The sequence below is a fragment of the Pogoniulus pusillus genome, chromosome 6, assembly GCF_015220805.1.
Source record: "Pogoniulus pusillus isolate bPogPus1 chromosome 6, bPogPus1.pri, whole genome shotgun sequence".
Taxonomy (NCBI): Eukaryota; Metazoa; Chordata; class Aves; order Piciformes; family Lybiidae; genus Pogoniulus; species Pogoniulus pusillus.
Genome location: NC_087269.1, coordinates 25,319,833 through 25,340,735, shown reverse-complemented (window position 1 = coordinate 25,340,735; position 20,903 = coordinate 25,319,833). Strand labels below are relative to the sequence as shown.

Sequence of the window (20,903 nt, the reverse complement as noted above, 5' to 3'; positions counted from 1 at the left end):
AAACTTGCTGAGGCTGCACTCAGTGCCTCTGTCCATGGCACCCACAAAGATGTTGAACAAGACTGGTGCTAGGACTGATCCCTGAGGGACTCTGCTTGTCACTGCCTCCACTTAGCCATGGAGCCATTGACAGCCACTCTTTGGGTGTGGCCATCAAGCCAGTTCTTTATCCATCTAGTGGTGCACCCATCAAACCCATGTGTCACCAGCTTGGAGACCAGGATGTGATGTGGGACAGTGTCAAAGGCCTTGTTCAGCTCCAGGTAAATGACATCAGTTGCTCACCCCTCATCTATTCATGTTATGTGTGACCTGTTCATAGAATCCCACCAGGTTTGTCAGGCAGGGTCCCTTGATCTGCTGGACATATGGATATATGTAGGAAGTATTTAGGAATGCATTCAGCCTACTAACTTAATAGCTTGCACACAGGAAATTGACTGCCATCATTTCTCAAAGCTCTGCTTACTGCCCAGAACCTGTGGCCCACTTAAAATCAGTGTCATAAGCTATATTTCAGCAATGTATATTGCTGTAAGTTCTGTACCCTGATGTGCAGCACACACCTTGTACATCATCTGGAACTTTAAGTGCAATCACAGTCTGTAAGAACATATATTTTACATCTTGGAACAGGAAGGCACAGTCCTCTCCTTAGGGAAGCATTTCAGAGGGTGGATCATGTCCCTCTGGGTGCTGACAGTAGAGCACATGGTGTGTGCTGGTCTCAGCTGTAGAAGCCAGTCAGTGGCATTTAAAAGGGACAGTTGATGTCATCACTTTACATGGCACTGGTAGACATCACAGAGTATCTTCCTCTCTGCTTCCTGTGGGGTTAGCAGTGTTGGTGTGTCCAGTATGTGGAAGGATTCATAGATTCACAGAATACAGTGACCACAAGGACCCAGAAGCACAGAATGTCTTAGCTTGGCAAAGCCCTTCAAGCTCCTCGATTCCAATCATTAGTTTCACACTGACCAAAACTTGACCAAACCAAATCCCTCAGCACAGCATCTAATCACTATGAATTGCTATGCTTGGGAAGGACCACCAGGATCAACACAGCAACCCCAAGCAGCACTACAAACTGGGGACAGAGTGTCTGGAGAGCAGTCAGGCACAAAGAGAGCTGGGGGTGCTGGGAGAGAGGAGCTGAAGAGGAGGCAGCAGTGTGCCCAGGTGGGCAGCAGAGCCAATGGCATCCTGGGCTGACTCAGGAGCAGTGTGGGCAGCAGGACAAGGGAGGTTCTTCTGCCCCTGTGCTCAGCACTGCTCAGGCCACCCCTTGAGTGCTGTGTCCAGTTCTGGGCTCCTCAGTTCAAGAGAGATGTTGAGGTGCTGGAAGGCGTTTGGAGAAGGGCAGCAAGGCTGGGGAGGGGCCTGGAGCACAGCCCTGTGAGGAGAGGCTGAGGGAGCTGGAGGTGTGCAGCCTGCAGAAGAGGAGATGTTCAAGAAGGGAATGGCCATGGCACTTTGGGATGTGGTTTTAATGGCCCTAGTGGTATTAGGGTAATGATTGGACTCAATGAACTTAAAAGTCACTTCCAACCAAAGTTATTCTATGATTCTGTGTTGTGCTATATTGGAGGTGCAGATGAAATACCTCTTTGCCCCAGCCTTGAAAATAGGTGAGGTAGTTGTTTCTGCACATGAAAAACTCTTGTATGCAGCCTGCCTAAGGCTGGAATCGAAGCCTTCTGAACTCACATTGCCTTATGAAAGGATGACAGAGCTTCTTCATGTGAAATATAGATGGTGTTCCCCACGAGCCATTTCAAACTGTGGATATCATAAATACAAAAAATTGGACTTGAAGAGACTATTAGTGATGACCTCTCTGAACACTGCTAAGCTTTTCCCAAGAGTTGAGCATTGAAGAGGTTTTATGTGAGCCAGAGGTTCTTTGGAAGTGCTCTGAAGGTTATTTCTGCCAACCGTGTCTTGGGCCACATCAAAAGCGTGAGCCACAGGAGGAGGGAGCTCATTCTCCCTCTCTGCTCTGCTCTCAGGAGGCCCCCACATGGAGTACTGCATACAGTTCTGGGGCCCCCAAAACAAGAAGGGCATCAAACTGTTGGAGGGGGGGGAGGGGGTCCAGGGAAAGTGGCAAACATGACCAGAGGTCTGGAGAACCTCCACTATGAAGATAGGCTGGGAGAGTTGGGGCTGTTCAGCCTGGAGAAGAAAAGGCTCCAGGGAGACCTTAGAGCAGCCTTCCAGTACCTGAAAGGGGTTATGGGAGAGCTGGGGAGGGACTTTGGATAAGGGCTGGGAGTGCCAGGATGAGGGACAATGTCTGTGAGCTGACAGAGGGGAGACTGAGAGTGGAGATGAGGAAGAAATTCCTGAGAGTGAGGGTGATGAGATACTGGCGTCTTGGTCATTGCTGTCCAGTTGATGAGTCCATCCACAGTCTGTTCCATCCTTGGTACAACAGGCAGCACATTCCTTTGGCAAGGACTTGTAGTGGCAGGCCAAGGAGCAAAGGCTTTGAGCTGGAAGAAGGGAGACTGAGAGTGGAGATGAGGAAGAAATTCCTGAGAGTGAGGGTGGTGAGATACTGGTGTCTTGGTCATTGCCGTCCAGTTGATGAGTCCATCTGCAGCCTGTTCCATCCTTGGTACAACAGGCAGTACCTGAAGAGGGCTACAGGAGAGCTGGGGAATGACTTTTGATAAGGGCGTGCAGTACCAAGATGAAGGACAATGGCTTTGAGCTGGGAGAGTGGAGACTGAGAGTGGAGATGAGGAAGAAATTGGAACATTGGAACAGGTTACCCAGGGAGGCTGTGGATGTCCCGTCTCTGGTGGTGTTCAAAATCAGATTGGATGAGGCCTTTAGCAAGCTGGGCTAGTGGGAGGTGTCTCTGCCCATGGCAGAGGCTTGGCTCCAGATCATCTTTAAGGACCCTTCCAAAGTAACCCACTCTACGGTCCTGCTGAGCCTGTGGTTTTTCTCTATTCACATCTTGTTCTGGCTGTTGTCAGCTTTGATCAGCACCAGTCAATCACTGCAGCTTTCTGCCTCCATTCACCTTTAGGATTTTGGAACGTTACATCCAAGATCAGATTCCTGGTGCCACAGTAGTGGTGGAATCCATCGGTGCACGGAGGTTCGGGGATGGCTACTCTGAAGAGGACTACAGCAAGTCAGACCTGATGGTCTACGCCATTGACCCGCAAACCAACAGAGCCATCATGAGGAATGAACTGTTCAAGTGAGTCGATCTGTTGTTGTTTGTCTGTGTGCTCTGTGGCCTGGTTTGAAGCCTGTTGATCTGTCTCTGTCAGCCAAGTGGTTCAGTAGAGCAGGATAAAAAAGATCTGTTGAAGCAGTTGGGAACTGGACAGGCTGCAGAGGTGGGCACAAGACAACCTCCTGAGGGTCAACAAGACCAAGTGCAAGGTCCTGCAGATGGGTGGAGGCAATGCCAAGCACAAATGCAGGCTGGGCAGTGAGTGGCTGGAGAGCAGCCCTGAGGAGAGGGACTTGGGGGTTCTGGTGGAGGAGAAGCTCAACAGGAGCCAGCAGTGTGCACTTGCAGCCCAGAAAGCTAAGCAGAGCCTGGGCTGCATCAGGAGAAGTGTGACCAGCAGGGCCAGGGAGGTGATTCTCTCCCTCTACTCCACTCTGCTGAGACCCCACCTGGAGTCCTGCATCAAGTCCTGCAGTCCCTGGGACAAGAGGGATGTGGAGATGCTGGAGTGTGTCCAGAGCAGGGCCAGGAGGATGCTGAGAGGGCTGGAGCAGCTCTGCTGTGAGCACAGACTGAAAGAGTTGGGGCTGTGCAGTCTGGAGAAGAGGAGGCTCCCAGGGGAACTTCTTGTGGCCTTCCAGGATCTGAAGTGAGCTACAAAAAAGCTGGGGAGGGACTTTTTAGGATAACAGGGAGTGGAGCAAAGCTGGAGGTGGGGAGAGTCAGCCTGGGCATGAGGAGGAAGTTGTTGAGCATGAGAGTGGTGAGAGGCTGGAATGGGTTGCCCAGGGAGGTGGTTGAGGCCTCATGGCTGGAGGTGTTCAAGGCCAGGCTGGCTGAGGCTGTGTGCAGCCTGTTCTAGGGTAGGGTGTCCCTGGGCGTGGCAGGGGGTTGGGACTGACTGATCCTTGTGGTCCCTTCCAACCTTGACTCATTCTATGATTCTACATTGCCCTACACCTACCCTGCCTGCAGCTTGGGAACTTATGGCCTCACCAGGCTGAGTCCATTCCCTTGAGCTGAGTGGCCACAGGACACCTAATTTAGATGTTGTCACCATGAGAACTTGCAGTACATAGAATCATAGAATCAGCCAGGTTGGAAGAGACCTCCAGGCTCATCCAGTCCAACCTGGCACCCAGTCCTATCCTATCAACCAGACCATGGCACTAAGTGCCTTATCTGGTGGAGTAGCTTCCAAATTCAGGTCCTGTCAAGAAGTTTGCTTTCTATGTGGCAAAACTTAGATTCATTGAATCACAGAATCATTCAGGGTTGGAAGGGACCACAAGAATCAGCCAGTTCCAACCTCTCTTCCAGAGGCAGGGACACCTTACCCTAGATCAGCCTGGCCTTAAACACCTCCAGGGATGGGGCCTCAACACCTTCCTGGGCAACCCATCCACAACTTTGATGTGACGTCCAAGCAAGGAGCTGGAACAGGTCCAGAGAAGGGCAACAAAGCTGATAAAGGATCTTGAGAACAAGTCTTGGGAAGAGTGGCTGAGGGAACTGGGGTTGTTGAGTGTGGAGAAGAGCAGGCTGAGGGAAGGCTTCATTGCTCTCTACAACTCCCTGAAAAGAGGATGGATTGAGATGGGGGTTGGCCTCTTCTCCCTAGTATCAGGTGATGGAAGGAGAGAGAATGGCTTGAAATTGTGCCAGGGGAGAGTTAGGTTGGAGGTGAGAAAAATTTCTTTGTTGCAAGAGTGGTGAGGCATTGGAAGAGGCTGCCCAGGGAGGTGGTGGAGTCCCCCTGCCTGGAGGTGTTCCAGACAGGTGTGGCCATGCCACTTGGGGCCATGGTTTAGTGGCCATGGTGGTGTTGGGTTCACAGCTGGACTGGATGCTTTTGGAGGACTTTTTCAACCGAAAGAGTTCTGTGGTTCTGTCACTCTATGGCAAAGCTGAGCCTGAACAGTTGCCATGCTTTGCTCTTGCCTCCCTGCTCCACAAACTCCTGCAAGACTTTGAGGCCGCTTAGATAATTTCACAGACTGAAACCATCCTTTATTTTCTTAATGCTTTCCATGAAAGAGAGTTTGATTTTATTGGATCATAAAAAAGACCCCAGATGAATCTAGAATATGGCCCCCATTAAAAATAAAATGTTTAGCCTGCCTGAGCCTTTATCACAGTGTGTCATGTTCCCTCACAGAGCAAATGTGCATGGCTGAGTTATGGACCTCTGAAAAGAGAGCTTTGTCAAGAAAATGCTAACAGGATCTTAACTGAAGGGCTGTAAAAATCAGCCCAGAGATTTAGTGCTGTCCCAACCCGGAGGCTTCTGCCAGCTCAGAGGAGCAGGCAGCAGTGACATCTAGTGTGCATCGAGAGAAGCAGAGCTCCCTTTCTGCTGGGCTATGCCTGCCCCTGCAGCGCTGGAGCCAGCTCGGGAGTCCTCAGCACAGAGACCTGTTGGAGCAGAGCCAGAGGAGGCCACAGCAGTGCTGGCAGGGCTGGCAGGGCTCTGCTGTGAGGCCAGGCTGGCAGAGTTCAGCCAGCAGAGGAGAAGGCTGCAGGGAGAGCTTCTGGAGGCCTTGCAGTGCTCAAGGCGCCCAGCAGCAAGCTGGGGACAGAGTTTTGAGCAGGGTCTGCTGGGGCAGGACAAGGGGGGATGGTTTGGCCTGGGAGAGGGAGCTTGAGAGCAGATTTAAGGACTTGTTTACACTGCGAGTGGTGAAACACTGGGCCAGAGAGGTGACAGAAGCCCCATTGCTGGGGCCATTCCGTGTCTGGTTAGACAGGCTTCTGAGCACCCTGTGTGACTGCAGGGCAGCGGAGTAGGTGACCTTCCAAGGTCCCTCCCTAAGCAACCTATGACTTTATGCTTAAGATTTACAGCTGCTGTGCTTGGCTCTAATCGTTGTCCTTCTCCTGACGTTGAAGGTTCCTGGATGGCAAGCTGCTGGACATCAACAAGGAGTTTCAGCCATACCTGGGGCAGGGGGGGCGCATCCTGGAGATCCGCACCCCAGACGTGGTGGCGAATGTCAAGAAGCAGGCACAGGCTGTAGGCTACACGGAAGGTGCCCTCCTCGCCCTGGCTGTCATCATCATCCTCTGCTGTATGCCAGCGATTTTAATAGTTATGGTCAGCTACAGGCAGTAAGTACTCCTCCTTTGGGGGGTAGGAACCTTGTTGTAGGGATACTGCATGGACTCATAAAATGATTTTGGTTGGATAAGACCTTGAAGATTGGTGTCCAACCATTCTCTTCACTCTGCCTGCTCCCACCTCAGCTGTGGCCACTTGCCCCCTCCCTAACCACTCCCCTTATAATGTGACCCAGGAAAAGCACAGGCCCCAGGGTGGGGGCTGTAGAAGGTTGTAGCCATAGCAGCTTTCAGGTGGGCTGGCATGAACTAGATTGTGTGGTGCTGCTCTGGCAGTGGGGTCAGACTCGATGATCTCTTTGGGTCCCTTCCAACCCCTGACATCCTGTGGGCCTGTGAAATGGAATTCACCAAGGGCTACTCTCAAGACCTGTGCCTGGAGAAGAACAACTCCATGGATCAGTACAGTCTGAGGCCTGACCTGTTGGAGAAAAAGGACCTGGGAGTCCTGGTGGATAGCAGGATGGCTGTGAGCCAGCAATGTGCCCTCATGGGCAAGAAGGACAGTGGCATCCTGGGTTGCATCAAGAAGAGTGTGGCCAGCAGGTCAAAGGAGGTTCTTCTGCCCCTCTACTCTGCCCTGATGAGGCCACATCTGACTACTGTTTCAAGAAGGACAGGGACATGTGGGAGAAGGTACAGCAAAGGGCTACAAAGATACTGAGGGGACCGGAACATCTCTGTGATGTGGAAAGGCTGTGAGAATTGAGGCTGTTTAGTCTGGAAGAGAGCAACCTGAGGGGGGGTCTCATCAATGCTGATCAGTACTTAAAGGGTGCGTGTCAGGAGGATAGGACCAGGCTGTTTTCATTGGTGCCCAGTGACAGTACAAGAGGTACCAGGCACAAACTTGAACAAGAGAAGTTCCATCTAAACACGAGGAGGAACTTCCTTAGTTTAATGGTGATGGAGCACTGGAACAGGCTGCCCAGAGAGGTGATGGAGTCCCCATCCCTGGAGACATCCAAAAATCTGTCTGGAGATATTCTTCTGTGACATTCTATAGGTCAATCTGTATTCCTCAATGGTCTCCAGATAGCCCTTCCAGCCCTTACTACCATCCTGTGATATTAACTTACAACTGGCAAAGCAGCTTGATGCCCATGTTCTGGTTGATTGGCCAGGGCTGGATGCTAGGTTGGACTGGATGATCTTGGAGGTCTTTTCCAACCTGCTCGATTCTATGATTAAAAAGCCAGGAACAATCACTATTTTCCCCTCCTAATTAAAGCCTTTGTAATACACTATCCAGTACAACTCCAGAAGGTAACCATCAAGGATGTGTTCTTTGCATAGTATTTACTAACTACAGAAGCCTCTTGCCTTCTAAATAGCCCCCAAAATTCTCCTTCACAATTGAAGAGGTTTTCTGCAGCATTCTTGAGATAAGAAATTAAACAATTTTTCTTTAATAATTACTTTTTTAATGTTGAAATCAAATTGTTAACATAAGAGAGGAGCTCTAAAAATGCATCCATCCCTACTAAGCCAAACCCTATGAGGAGAGGCTGAGGGAGCTGGGGGTGTGCAGCCTGCAGAAGGAGGAGGCTCAGGGCAGAGCTCATTGCTGTCTACAACTACCTGAAGGGAGGCTGTAGCCAGGTGGGGTTGGGCTCTTCTGCCAGGCACCCAGCAACAGAAGAAAGGGACACAGCCTCAAGCTGTGCCAGGACAGGTTCAGGCTGGATGTGAGGAGGAAGTTGTTGTCAGAGAGAGTGATTGGCATTGGAATGGGCTGCCCAGGGAGGTGGTGGAGTCGCCGTGGCTGGAGATATCACAGTATCACCAAGGTTGGAAGAGACCTCATAGATCATCAAGTCCAACCCTTTACCACAGAGCTCAAGGCTAGACCATGGCACCAAGTGCCACGTCCAATCCTGCCTTGAACAGCTCCAGGGACGGCGACTCCACCACCTCCCCGGGCAGCCCATTCCAGTATCCAATGACTCTCTCAGTGAAGAATTTTCTCCTCACCTCCAGCCTAAATCTCCCCTGGCGCAGCCTGAGGCTGTGTCCTCTTGTTCTGGTGCTGGCCACCTGAGAGAAGAGAGCAACCTCCTCCTGGCCACAACCACCCCTCAGGTAGTTGTAGACAGCAATAAGGTCACCCCTGAGCCTCCTCTTCTCCATGATAAACAATCCCAGCTCCCTCAGCCTCTCCTCATAGGGCTGTGCTCAAGGCCTCTCACCAGCCTCATCGCCCTTCTCTGGACACGCTCAAGCATCTCAATGTCCCTCCTAAACTGGGGGGCCCAGAACTGAACACAGTACTCAAGGTGTGGTCTAACCAGTGCAGAGTACAGGGGCAGAATGACTTCCCTGCTCCTGCTGACCACACCATTCCTGATGCAGGCCAGGATGCCACTGGCTCTCTTGGCCACCTGGGCACACTGCTGGCTCATGTTCAGGCGGGTATCAATCAGCACCCCCAGATCCCTCTCTGTCTGGCTGCTCTCCAGCCACTCCGACCCCAGCCTGTATCTCTGCATGGGGTTGTTGTGGCCAAAGTGCAGCACCCTGCACTTGGAGCTGTTGAACCCCATCCCATTGGACTCTGCCCATCTGTCCAGGTGTTAAAGCCAAGCCTGGCTGGGGCACTTAGTGCCATTTTCTGGTTGATTGGACAGGGCTGGGTACTAGGTTGGGCTGGATGAGCTTGAAGGTCTCTTCCAACCTGCTTGATTCTGTGATGAAGTCCACCTGCTGAAGAAGCATTATGAGGTGTATCCATGTGGTCAAGGTTTCCTCCTGCTTTTTTTCCCTCAGCCACACACAGTTTCCCCTCTGTAATTCAAGGTCAGAATTGTTTGAAGAGGATCCCGAACAGCATCTCAACAACTTTGGAAACAATGATTCTTTAAGCATGTCCTAATTAATTCTGTAATTATATGTGTATATTAATTAAGCAGCATCTAGTTTCCATCTCCCGTTAGTTGTGCTGCCAATGGAATTAATTTAACCTTTCCTTTTATCTCTTCATTTCTTTCCATGCACACCAAAACAGATTCAAAGAGTAAGTATATTCCTTTCAGCTTTGTTTCTAACACCCTGTGGAGGAGTACTGGCAGCCTCTCCCAGTCTTTGTGCTTAAGGCAAGGTACTTGATGTTGACTAAGAGTTAATTCCTGAGCACCTTTGAGGTTAAGATACTCATGGCACTACTCAGTGTGTTTAAACCTTGCATGCTAACAGATGTTAAATGTGCCATGGCTCAGGACATGGCCTGTTTGCTGCAGAGAAGAGTCCCATGTGTGGTGCCCCCCAAGCAAGCAAGGTGCAGGTCTGGCTTCCTTAGGAAGACTCAAGTGTTGCCCACTCTTAAAACTAAAGCCAGGTGCATCAGCTGAGGCCCCTCAGTCAGACACACAACCCCAGAGTTTGTGTTCCAAAGAGAAAAGAGGAATTTGGTTCACAGTGAATTTACACCCTCCCCCCCCCCCCCAAAAAAAAAAAAAAAAAAAAAAAAAAGAGGTTTGGGTTTTTTCCAGTTCATTGAGGCAGAAATATCCCAGAGAGCTGGAAAGGAGCTTTTTAGTCTGGAAAAGAGAAGACTGAGAGGGGATTTAATCAATGTTTATAAATCTCTGAGGGCTGGGGGTCAGGAGGAGTGGGACAGGCTCTACTCACTGCTCCCTAGGATAGGACAAGGAGCAATGGATGGAAGCTGCAGCACAGGAGGTTCCAGCTCAACACAAGGGGAACTTCTTTACTGTAAGGGTCACAGAGCACTGGCACAGGCTCCCCAGAGAGGTTGTAGAATCTCCTTCTCTGGAGCCTTTCAAGGCCTGTTTGGATGTGTTCCTGTGTGACCTGAGCTAGATTGTGTGGTGCTGCTCTGGCAGGGGGATTGGACTTGATGATGTCTTTGGGTCCCTTTCAACACCTATCATCCTGTGAGCTGTGATCCTGTGAAAGCATCTTCTCTATGGAGACAGGCTGCAAGAGCTGGAGCTGTTCAGCTTGGAGAAGAGAAGGCTCCAAGGACACCTTAGAGTAGCCTTTCAGTACCCAAAAGGGGCTACAGGAAATCTAGGGAAGGACTTCTGACAAGGGCTTGTAGTGCCAGAACACGGTGCAATGGCTCTGAGCTGGAAGAGGGGAGATTGAGAGTGGAGATGAGGAAGAAATTGTTGAGAGTGAGAATGAGGAGATACTGGCACAGGTTGCCCAAAGATGTTGTGGATGTCCCTTCGCTGTAGGTGTTGATGGCCAAGTTGGATGAGGCCTTGAGCAACCTGGGCTGGTGGAAGGTGTCTCTGCCCATGACAAGGGGGTCGGAAGTGGATGATCTTGAAGGTCTCTTCCACCTGAAACCATTCTATGAATCTATGATTTTTTCAGGATGGTTGAGATAGATACCTCCTAGCCAGATTTAATGAGAGAGGAGTTGGAAGTGCTAGAGTTTGCCAGAGACTTGGATTTAAAATCACATTTTCTTGACACTCAATTGAAGTACTTGACTGGAGAGCTTACACTCCTCACTGTTAAACCTGGGCAGCTAAGACAGAAGCCTCCCTGTGGGGCAGTGTCAAAGCTAGTGTGTATATGACTCCTTGGGAATCACCTTCAATATCTCAGTGACATCCTGCAGCTCAGGAGATGTTTATCTGAGAGGGACTTCTAGAATTCCACTAAGACAGAACAAACAAGAGGAAGCTGGAGAAGCCAGGAAAACACTGAAGAGGGGTCTCTGCATGGCCTTGATGCTCCTCCATCCTCTGGTATCCACCACCCACTCCTCCCTGAGGACACCTCTGGTTTCAGCTGTGAGTGGGTGGCAGCAGAGCTCTGTGGAGCAGGTCTGACCAAGACTTGCCCTCCTAGGCCATGGCTCCCTGCCACGTCCATGAAAGACCTTGGAGTGGGTAAACCACACCAGCTGGCACTGTACAGTGAGAAGTGGCAGATTTTGGTACCAAATTGCTCCAAATCTGCTTAAAACACAGAGCTCCCTGCAGTTTTACCCCACCCCTTTACAGGCCAGGAGCCCTCTGCTAGCAGCAGGCTTGGGTGGTGGATGGAAGACCAAACCTCAGCCATGAAGCTCTGTGATAGTGGCCTTCAGCTGTCCTGCAGCTGGCAGCACTGCAAGCACAGAAGCACTGTGCTGGCCTGGGAGCAGTGGCAGCTGCACCTCCCTTGCCTGCAGCCAGTGACTCCAGCACCGCTTCACTGTTGCTTTGAAGATGACAAAGACCAGAGGGGGTTTCGGGCTGTTGGAAAACCCAGAGAACTTTACACCTTGGTTTATGTTTGGGGCCCAGAGCCTTTCTAATGAGCATTTCTCCTTCCCTCTATGGCTCACCAAAGGCGCCAGGCCGAATGTGCCAAGACTGCCAGGATCCAGATGGCTCTGCCAGCAGGCAAACCGTCCGGCGCCGCCGCCAACAACCTCTACGAAGAGCTCGGTGACAGCACCATGTAAGTATTCCTTGTGACCCCTCGGGCAAAGAGCAGTGGCCAAGGCCATCCTATGCCTTTCCAAGGCTGTCACTTCATGCAGTCTGTGTCCCAGTGGCTTTCTTTCATGAAAAGGTCTTTCCCCAGCTGCTTCGGATTCGCACGCGTCCCGGAAATAAAACAGCTTGGCTCTGTAAAAGGAGAGGAAAGAAACAAGATAACCCTGCTGAGCTGGTGAAAAGTAGGCTATAAACAGGTGGATTTTTTTCCAGAGCAAGAGCCTACAGCAGGCTGTTGCTACCAGGGTGAGCCTGGGCTGGGCTGCCTTAGTGCCAGCACACCACGTTTTTCACTGCTGTTGTGGAATGACTGCCCCAAAGTCCCCACTTTTTGCTATAATTAGAAATACTCTCTTGGGCAAAGAGTTGTTTGGTTTGATTTTCTAAATTTGGAACAGTTTGGATGTTGAAAGTAAAGGCAAAGGAACTATCAGAACAGAGGAACTACTGCCAGTTCCATGAACGTGTCTTTTACTTACTATTTGCTCCTGAAATGAGAGCATTGTAGATTTTATCTTCCTTTTCCTGCTTCTGTAAAGCTGAACTTGGTGGGCTCCAGCAACAGTTTAACTCTCTGGCAATATTACAGCAGAAAACAACCAGTCAGTATTGGCCATTGCTGGGGGGGGGGAGAGGTGTTGATAAGCTTGCCACACTTTTCTATGCTTACATTTGCAAACCAACCAGTGCAGAAAGGCAGAGCATTAATAATATGTTCAGAGGCAGATGTGGCGTGCTGCTGCTGGTGTTAAGGACAACCCAGGTTCTCCACTTCTGCTCTCTGTGTTCTGTCATTATTTGTTTGGCTTGGAAAAGTGCAGTTTTCCAGAGGCTGAGATGAAGTTGATGAAATGCTAAGGAGGCACGAGAGAGCTGCTCTAACTCTGGGCAGTGCAGTCTGTGCTTGAAATCAGTCTATAGCTTGAGAGTTCCTCTGTGAATAGAGGAGGGGTAGCTGAAGCAAGAACAGCTTCTCCTAATCCCTGCCTTTGGCCCTTGTGAGATGTTCAAGCTTGAGCAGGAAGGGGTGAAAAACCTCACGTTCAGCAGTAGCCTCTACTTGCCTGAGAAACATAACATTGTAAACTGGGCTGGGTTGGAAGGGACCTTAAAGATCATCTGGTGGACACCAAGTTCACCATTGGACAGGAGTGTGCCCTCTGGACCAAGAAGACCAGTAGGATCCTGGTGTGCATAAAGAGGAGTGTGGCCAGCAGATCAAAGGAAGTTCTCCTTCCTCCCTGCTCTGCCTTGGTGAGGCCACACCTAGAATATTGCATCCAGTTCTGGGCTCCCCAGTTTAAGAGAGATGGGGATCTACTGGAGAGAGTCCAGCAGAGGGCTACGAGGATGCTGGAGGGCCTGAAGCACTGTCTGATGAGGAGAGGCTGAGCCCTGGGGCTGGTTAGTCTGGAGAGGAGAAGGCTGAGAGGGGTTCGAATCACTGTCAGTAATTATCTGAGGGCTGAGGGTCAGGGAGGGACAGGGACAGCCTCTGCTCACTTGTGCCCTGTGATAGGACAAGGGACAATGGATGTAAACTACAGTGCAGGAAGTTCCACCTCTACATGAGGGAGAACTTCTTGAGTGTAAGGGTGACAGAGCCCTGGCACAGGCTGCCCAGAGAGGTTGTGGAGTCTCCTTCTCTGGAGCCTTTCAAGGCCTGCCTGAATGTGTTCCTGTGTGACCTGTACTAGATTGTTTCGTCCTGCTCTAGCAGGAGGGTTCAACTGGATGATTTCTGGAGGTCTCTTCCAACCCCTGATATCCTGTGATCCTGTGAGCCTGTGATCTGGAGGTGCCAGTGGACGAACCTGCATTTGATCCTGATAAATCCCTTATGCTAAACTCAAAACAAGCTTTATGAGGACAGACTGAAAGAGTTGGGGCTGTGCAGTCTGGAGAAGAGGAGGCTCCCAGGGGACCTTCTTGCAGCCTTCCAGGATCTGAAGGGGGCTACAAAAGAGCTGGGGAGGGACTTTTGAGGTTGTCAGGGAGTGCCAGGACTGGGGGGAATGGAGCAAAGCTGGAGGTGGGGAGAGTGAGGCTGGAGGTGAGGAGGAAGTTGTTGAGCATGAGAGTGGTGAGAGGCTGGAATGGGTTGCCCAGGGAGGTGGTTGAGGCCCCATGGCTGGAGAGGTTTAAGGCCAGGCTGGCTGAGGCTGTGTGCAGCCTGCTCTAGGGTAGGGTGTCCCTGCCCATGGCAGGAGGGTTGGAACTGGTTGATCCTTGTGGTCCCTTCCAACCCTGACTGGTTCTATGATTCTATGATTTATTGTGCTTGTCATTGCCCTGCAGATTTCTTTATGCTTTAGTATTATAACATCTAGGTATAAACTTACAGGACTGGTGTCGAGACTCAGGTTTATGTTCTCATTGAGTAGAAATTGTTTTGATTGTACTACAAAAGGTGCCATGTTTGGGATATTTCCTCTACAGGTGCCTTTGCATGCTGCTAGGATAAACTCAAACCAGCAAGCTAAGGAAATCATTGAATCATAGAATCAAGCAGATTGGAAGAGACCTCCAAGCTCATCCAGCCCAACCTAGCACCCAGCCCTGTCCAATTAACCAGACCATGGCACTAAGTGCCTCATCCAGGCTTTGCTTCAGCACCTCCAGGGGCAGTGACAATGCTTAAACCAAAGCTAGAGAAAAAAATCCTTACAGGATAAATGAAGATCTTTAGGTTTTAAAAGAAGATAAATAAATAATTTGGTTTATTTTGACTTGGGTTTTTTTTCCTCCCTGTCCAATATTTGCTTTCAAGGCACTGCTACACCTTAAGAAATTATTCTTTGGAAAATAGCTTTTATCAACATGTTTTTAGGAGTTTTGGTACAATTATTTCTCTGTCTCTAGCTGTCTTTAGTCATCTTTCATGGGTGATGCTGCCTCAATGTCTTGTTTTCTTAATGTTGGTGTTTATAGCAAAGAAAATGAAGCCAAACTCTTTAGTTTTAAATCTGTCTTGTCTGATCATTTTCATTTTCCTCTGCCTTTGGATACATAGGCATCAGTAAGTAAGCTCATTTCATTCTCCTGATGTTTGTAGCTACTAGAAACACTGATTACTTTTCCTTCCAGTAACTCCAGTGAAACCTTGCAACCCAAACCTCATCTTTTATTTGTCCATTGACCAAGGACAGGAAAGACATTTACTGTGAACTTTCAGCACTTCAATCCTTCTTTATCCTTTCCTGGCAAGGGGAGATGAAGGATGATTGCTGAACTTGAATGGTGTTATTTCCAAAGCCAAAGAGTCCTACTGCCTTAAAAACAAAACCAAACCAAACAAACAAAAAAAAAAAAGTCAAACAAAACAAAACTTAACTAAAAACAAAACAAAAAACCCAAAACAAATTAAAAAAACCAAACAAATCAAAACAAAAACCAAAAGTAAACCAAAACAAAAAACCAAAACTAAACTACAAACAAAACAAAAACCCCAAACAAATTAAAAAAAACCAAACCACAAAACAAATCAAACCAAAAAACCAAACCCAAAACAAATCAAAACACAAAGCAAGCCCAAAATAAAGACAAACAAAAAACAAAACAAACAAAAACTAAAACCAAATGTAACAAAACCCCACAAAACAAAAGCAAAAAAAGAAGAAACAAAACAAAAAACCAAACCCATAACAAATTAAAACACAACAAACCCCAAGCCAAAACAAAAACCAAACTAAAACAAACCCAAACCAAAACACCAAATGAAAAAAAAACCAAACCCAAAAACACAACACCAAAAATACAAACAAAACCAAGGACAAAACCAAACCAAAACCACAAAACCTAAACCATAACCAAACCCCAAAACCCCCCAAGAAAACCAGTTCTGAGGTTTGCTTTTAGCTCATGGACTTACAATCTCACAACTGGGTGCAAACAAAACATGTCTTGAGCGCTGTTTGCAGTTCTTTGCAAGGCAGGTACCACCTCTTTCAGTCCAGTGCTGTGCTTCCATCTGGGGAGCAACAGATCCATGGAATCCTTTTCGTTGGAAAAGCACTTTAAGATCATTGAGTCAAACCATTCTCTCATTCTTAACAAGTCTGGTGATGTTTATTTGGTTGAACTACCTCTCCATAAACATGGAGTCAAATAGCTGTACATAGACAGATGAGATTTGCAGGATAGCCTCAGAACAACTATTCTCTAACTTGTAACAAGTCTGGTGATGTTTACTCAGTTAAACTACCGATCCATAAACTTGGAATCTAATACTTGTATGTAGAAGAGGGTAGCAAAGTAACCTCAGCCTTGAGAGGTGTCATGGGAGGCAAGGAAGGAACTGAGAAGCTTTGGAAATAATATTTGGCCGTAGCATAAAGGTTATGTCATCCTGCATGAGCCTTCTGCTAGAGGGTTTCCTTCAAGTTCACAATCTCTTCTTCCTCTTGCCTTTGAGTAGAGTGACCGACCTCAAACTGCACTGCTTTAGAAGACAAGCTTCATTTATTATTTGTGTGAAGCCAGCTGCTTTTCATACAAGCCTTAGGCATAGTGGGGTTTGAGGAACCCCTGTGCTCAGGGACACTTTATTCACTGGCACAGGTTAGGAGGTGTTCTACTAGAGAGCAGCCCCCTGGAGAAGGAGCTGGGAGTACTGGTGGAAGCAAGCTCTCCATGGGACAGGACTGTGTCCTTGTGGACGAGGCCATTGGGATCCTGGGGTGGATGAAGAGGAGTGTGGCCAGCAGATCAAAGGAAGTTCTCCTTCCTCGTTACTCTGCCTTGGTGAGGCCACACCTAGAATATTGCATCCAGTTCTGAGCTCCTCAGTTCAAGAGGGGCTGGAGAGAGTCCAAGGGAGAGCTAAGAGGGTGCTGAAGGGCTTGGAGCACTGCCTGATGAGGAGAGGCTGAGAGCCCTGGGGCTGGTTAGTCTGGAGAGGAGAAGGCTGAGAGGGGATCTAATCACTGTCTATAAATATCTGAGAGGTGGGGGTCAGGAAGGGACAGGGACAGCCTCTGCTCACTTGTGACAGGACAAGGGCAATGGATGTAAACTACAGTGCAGGAAGTTCCACCTCTACATGAGGGAGAACGTCTTGAGTGTAAGGGTGACAGAGCCCTGGCACAGGCTGCCCAGAGAGGTTGTGGAGTCTCCTTCTCTGGAGCCTTTCAAGGCCTGTCTGGATGTGTTCCTGTGTGACCTGTGCTAGATTCTATGGTCCTGCTCTAGCAGGGGCGGTGGATTGGAAGATCTCTGGGAGGTCCCTTCCAACCCCTCACATCCTGTGATCAAGTGTAACCCTTTGAGGCTTTGATAGGTGTTAGTCACAGATGGGAGGATGATCCCTGCACAGTGACTCTTCCACCAGACATCTCAGGTTCCTGTAACCAGTTCCCTTCAGGAACCTGGAGTTTTTCTCTCTCTTTCTATGATTGCCAACTGAGCATGGAAAAGCACAAGAAGCAAATGTGTTTCATTACTAAATGCAAGCCTCTGGGGGACTTTTAGATATTAAATAACTTAGACAATACTTAATATCCTCTTAATTAACTCCTATCTAGCAATTTAACTTTCTCTTCTCACTTGGCCAGGGAATATTGAACCACTAGAGGTTAAGTTTCCATTAATTTAGATTTGGTAGGATCTGAGATATGGAAAAACAACACCCAAAAAATAAGATGAAGAGGGATGGAACCATCTGACCAAAGTTCATCTGCCAGTGTTCCCCTAATCTTTGTTCACCTCTGTACCTGTGTTGAGAAAACCTAACCCATTTTTTACCTAAATTCTAATGGATTTGGGTAGAGTTGAGCCTTAAGACCTCAGAAGGTTTTCTGAAAACATTGGAAGCTCTCAGTCACTAAAAAATGAGCTTTTTAGTGGTTTGTGTGTGTGTGTATGGAGAGATCCTTGCTGCTTATGATGTACTTCTGTTGGTTAACTGCAGAAAACAGGAAGGTTTTAAGGGCCACAAGGATGATCTGAGGGCTGGAGCACCTCTGCTATGGAGACAGACTGGGAGTGTTGGAGGCTGAGAAGGCTCAGAGAAGACCTTATTGTGGCCTTCTAGTATATGAAGGGGGCTACAAGAAAGCTGAGGAGGAACTTCTTAGGATGTCAGGTTATGATAGGTTTGGGAGGATGGAACAAAACTAGAAAAGGGTAGATTCATATTGGATGTTAGGAAGAAGTTCTTCACCATGAGGGTGGTGAGACACTGGGACAGGTTGCCCAGGTAGGTGATGGAAGTCTCATCCCTGGAGGTTTTTGAGGCCAGGCTAGATGGAGCTCTGGGCAAGCTGATGTAGTGTGAGGTGTCGCTGCCCATGGCAGGGGGGTTGGAACTGGATGATCTTTGAGCTCACTTCCAACCCTGACAATTCTGCAGTTCTGTGATGGTGTTCAAAAAAAAGTGAAGCACCAGCATGAAGCAGAGGTAAGGAAGCTGAAGGTGAAGTGTCCCAGAGTGGAATTCATTCTTTATAGCCTGTTTTCTACCCTAGCCTTCCCTTAACCTACCACATTCTCACCACAGCCTGGCTTACAGACCTAGTTGATATTTCAGAGAACTTTTGAGAGTAGCTGGCTGGTTGGCTGAGGGATTTTGTTTTGCATCCCCATGTCTATTTAGTTACAGTGCATTTGTAGATGACAGCAATGGCAAAGCACTTTGGTTCCATCTTGTCACTGATAAGGGAAATCACAAATGACCTTTTGGTCATCTTGTCCACTCACCTTGCAGTGAGCAGGGACATCTCCAACTACATCTCCTCAGAAAGGATAAGGGGGTTGTTTTTAGCTCTGACATTGGCCAATATCTTAAATTTGCCCTACCTTGATGGGAAATAAGTTTATTTCAGTCTCCAGTAAGCATTGTTTAAACCAGGTCTCTAAGGGTACACTTTTCTGCATGGAGCAAAGCTGAAGGTGGGCAGGCTCAGACTGGATTTGAGGAGGAAGTTGTTGAGCGTGAGAGTGGTGAGAGGCTGGAATGGGTTGCCCAGGGAGGTGGTTGAGGCCCCATGGCTGGAGGTGTTTAAGGCCAGGCTGGCTGAGGCTGTGTGCAGCCTGCTCTAGGCTAGGGTGTCCCTGCCCACGGCAGGGAGGGTTGGAACTGTCTGATCCTTGTGGTCCCTTCCAACCTTGACTGATGCTATGATTCCAGCAGGCCATCAATTTTAAAATCCTGTTTATCTTCAAATCTCCTCAGAAGTTCATGGTACTAAAAATATTTGAGGAAGGGAGGTTAATGAAGCACTTGGAGGCATTAGATAAATGATGAGACCTCCTGCTTTTGATGTAGAAATTCAGCATCAAGGTCATTCATTTGGTGTAATGTGGTGCAGAGATGAAATTCCTGCAGACATTCATATTTCCACTTCAGGATGTGCATCGTAAATGCAAGAAACAATGCTCAGGTTGGTGATTCTTTAGGATTCAGTGTCAGAAGGTTAGTCTGGGTTTGAAAGGAGGCTGTAGTCAGGTGGGGTTGGGTTCTTCTGCCAGGCACCCAGCAACAGAACAAGGGGACACAGTCTCAAGTTGTGCTGGGGAGGTCTAGGCTGGATGTGAGGAGGAAGCTGTTGCCAGAGACAGTGATTGGCATTGGAATGGGCTGCCCAGGGAGGTGGTGGAGTCACCGTGCCTGGAGGTGTTGAAGCAAAGCCTGGTTGAGGCACTTAGTCTGGTTGATTGGCTAGTGCTGGGTGCTAGGTTGGACTGGATGAGCTTGGAGGTCTCTTCCAACCTCACTGATTCTATGGTTCTATGCCATGAGTCTCAGCTGAGTGGCTTCAGCTCCTCTTCACTACCTCATAGGGACTCTTGTGTCACTAGGGAGCTACTAGGAACACTTTTGAAATCTAAAGGGTTTTTTCTTTAGACCTTGCTAAGCAGCTGAAGACTTGTTTTCACTTTTCCTCCTCACATTCTTTTTCCTTAAAGAACAGGTAAAAGTAAATGTCTTGTCCAATAGAATAGTGAACGTGATCACTTAGCTAGTAGTAGCTTGCTAGACGTGCTTTAACGGCTCTGATTCATATCATAAGTACTTCTTTTTGTTCTGTTTTGTTTTGTTCTGTTTTGGTTTTTTTTTTTCTCTCTCATAATTATGTGTCCATGCATGTTTCCTCACCTGTGATTATCTTCTTTTCTTTCAAGTCTTTTTCTTCTCTACCATTTCCAACAAAGCAGGGGAAAAAAGTCAGTCTTAGAAGAAGGAGACCGTCAGAGAGTTATAAGCAGCTTTGCTTCCCGTGCTATTGAGGCTCACAAGCAATCTAATATCAATGGATCACTGAACAATAACCTCCCCAAATCCGCCAGTAACATCACCTTTTTGTCTGACGAGAACCCATTAACCACTCAAAACCCACTGTACGTGGAAGGTCTCACCCAAAGCCCTGCGGCTGCTGGCTTTCTGCGGAGGACAAACGACACTTTAGACACTCTTTCCCCTTCAAGCCTGGTCTTGAGAGAGGCCTCTTTGCGGGGCAGCCACCGGGCGTGGACGGTACCGACGCACGTCACCAGGAGGAAGGCACCTGGCTCCCCCAGCAGGCCGGTTATCATGGACCCTGTTCAGTGGCAACGGGAGAGACTCCGAGCAAAGGAAGGAAGCGAAGGGCAGCCTGGCGCTGTGGATGTTAGCAGCCCGCTCTTCCACAGGCCGAGTGGCCCCAAGCTGACCGTGAAAGAGAAGGCCAGGCAGTTTGAGCAGCAGGCTTTGCAAGAAATGAAGCAAGTCAAGTCCCCCGATGTGAAAGGCGTCCGATCGCCCGCACACAGCGCCCGGCCCCAGGAAGGAGAGAATGTGCTACAGCAGCCTCCCAAGAATGTGGTTCAATCTCCTTGCCTTCGTTCTTCTCCTCTGTCTTCTCCAACGCCTCGTGCTGATGTAGCGGAGCCAGAGGCCTCTGCAGTCCCCTCCGTGATCATCACTCACCATGACTATCCTGGAGAACCTTCTCCTCCACCGACTCGCAAACCAACTCCTCCCTCTTTCAGGATAAAGAAACCAATTTGCCAAAGCTGCCTAGCTCCCCAGACCAAAGAAGCTCTAGAAAGCATTCCAGATCCACCTAAAACGCCCCCACCCCCACCTCCACTGCTGCCACCTCCTCTGCCACCACCACCTCCATCCCCTCCTCTGTTGCCACCACATCCTCTGC

The 20,903-nt window shown here is 48.9% G+C and overlaps 1 protein-coding gene across 11 annotated transcripts in view; it reads left to right on the top strand.

Annotated features, from left to right (window-relative positions):
• The window catches only part of PCDH15 (protocadherin related 15), a 1,224,756-nt gene that overhangs the window by 1,179,252 nt on the left and 24,601 nt on the right, over positions 1-20,903 (top strand). For all 11 annotated transcript variants that reach the window (XM_064145003.1, XM_064145009.1, XM_064145013.1 and 8 more), the window contains 3 exons: positions 3,041-3,217; positions 6,086-6,304; positions 11,624-11,734. In XM_064145003.1, the coding sequence (XP_064001073.1) occupies positions 3,041-3,217; positions 6,086-6,304; positions 11,624-11,734 (507 nt within the window). The remainder of the gene's footprint in view (positions 1-3,040; positions 3,218-6,085; positions 6,305-11,623; positions 11,735-20,903) is intronic.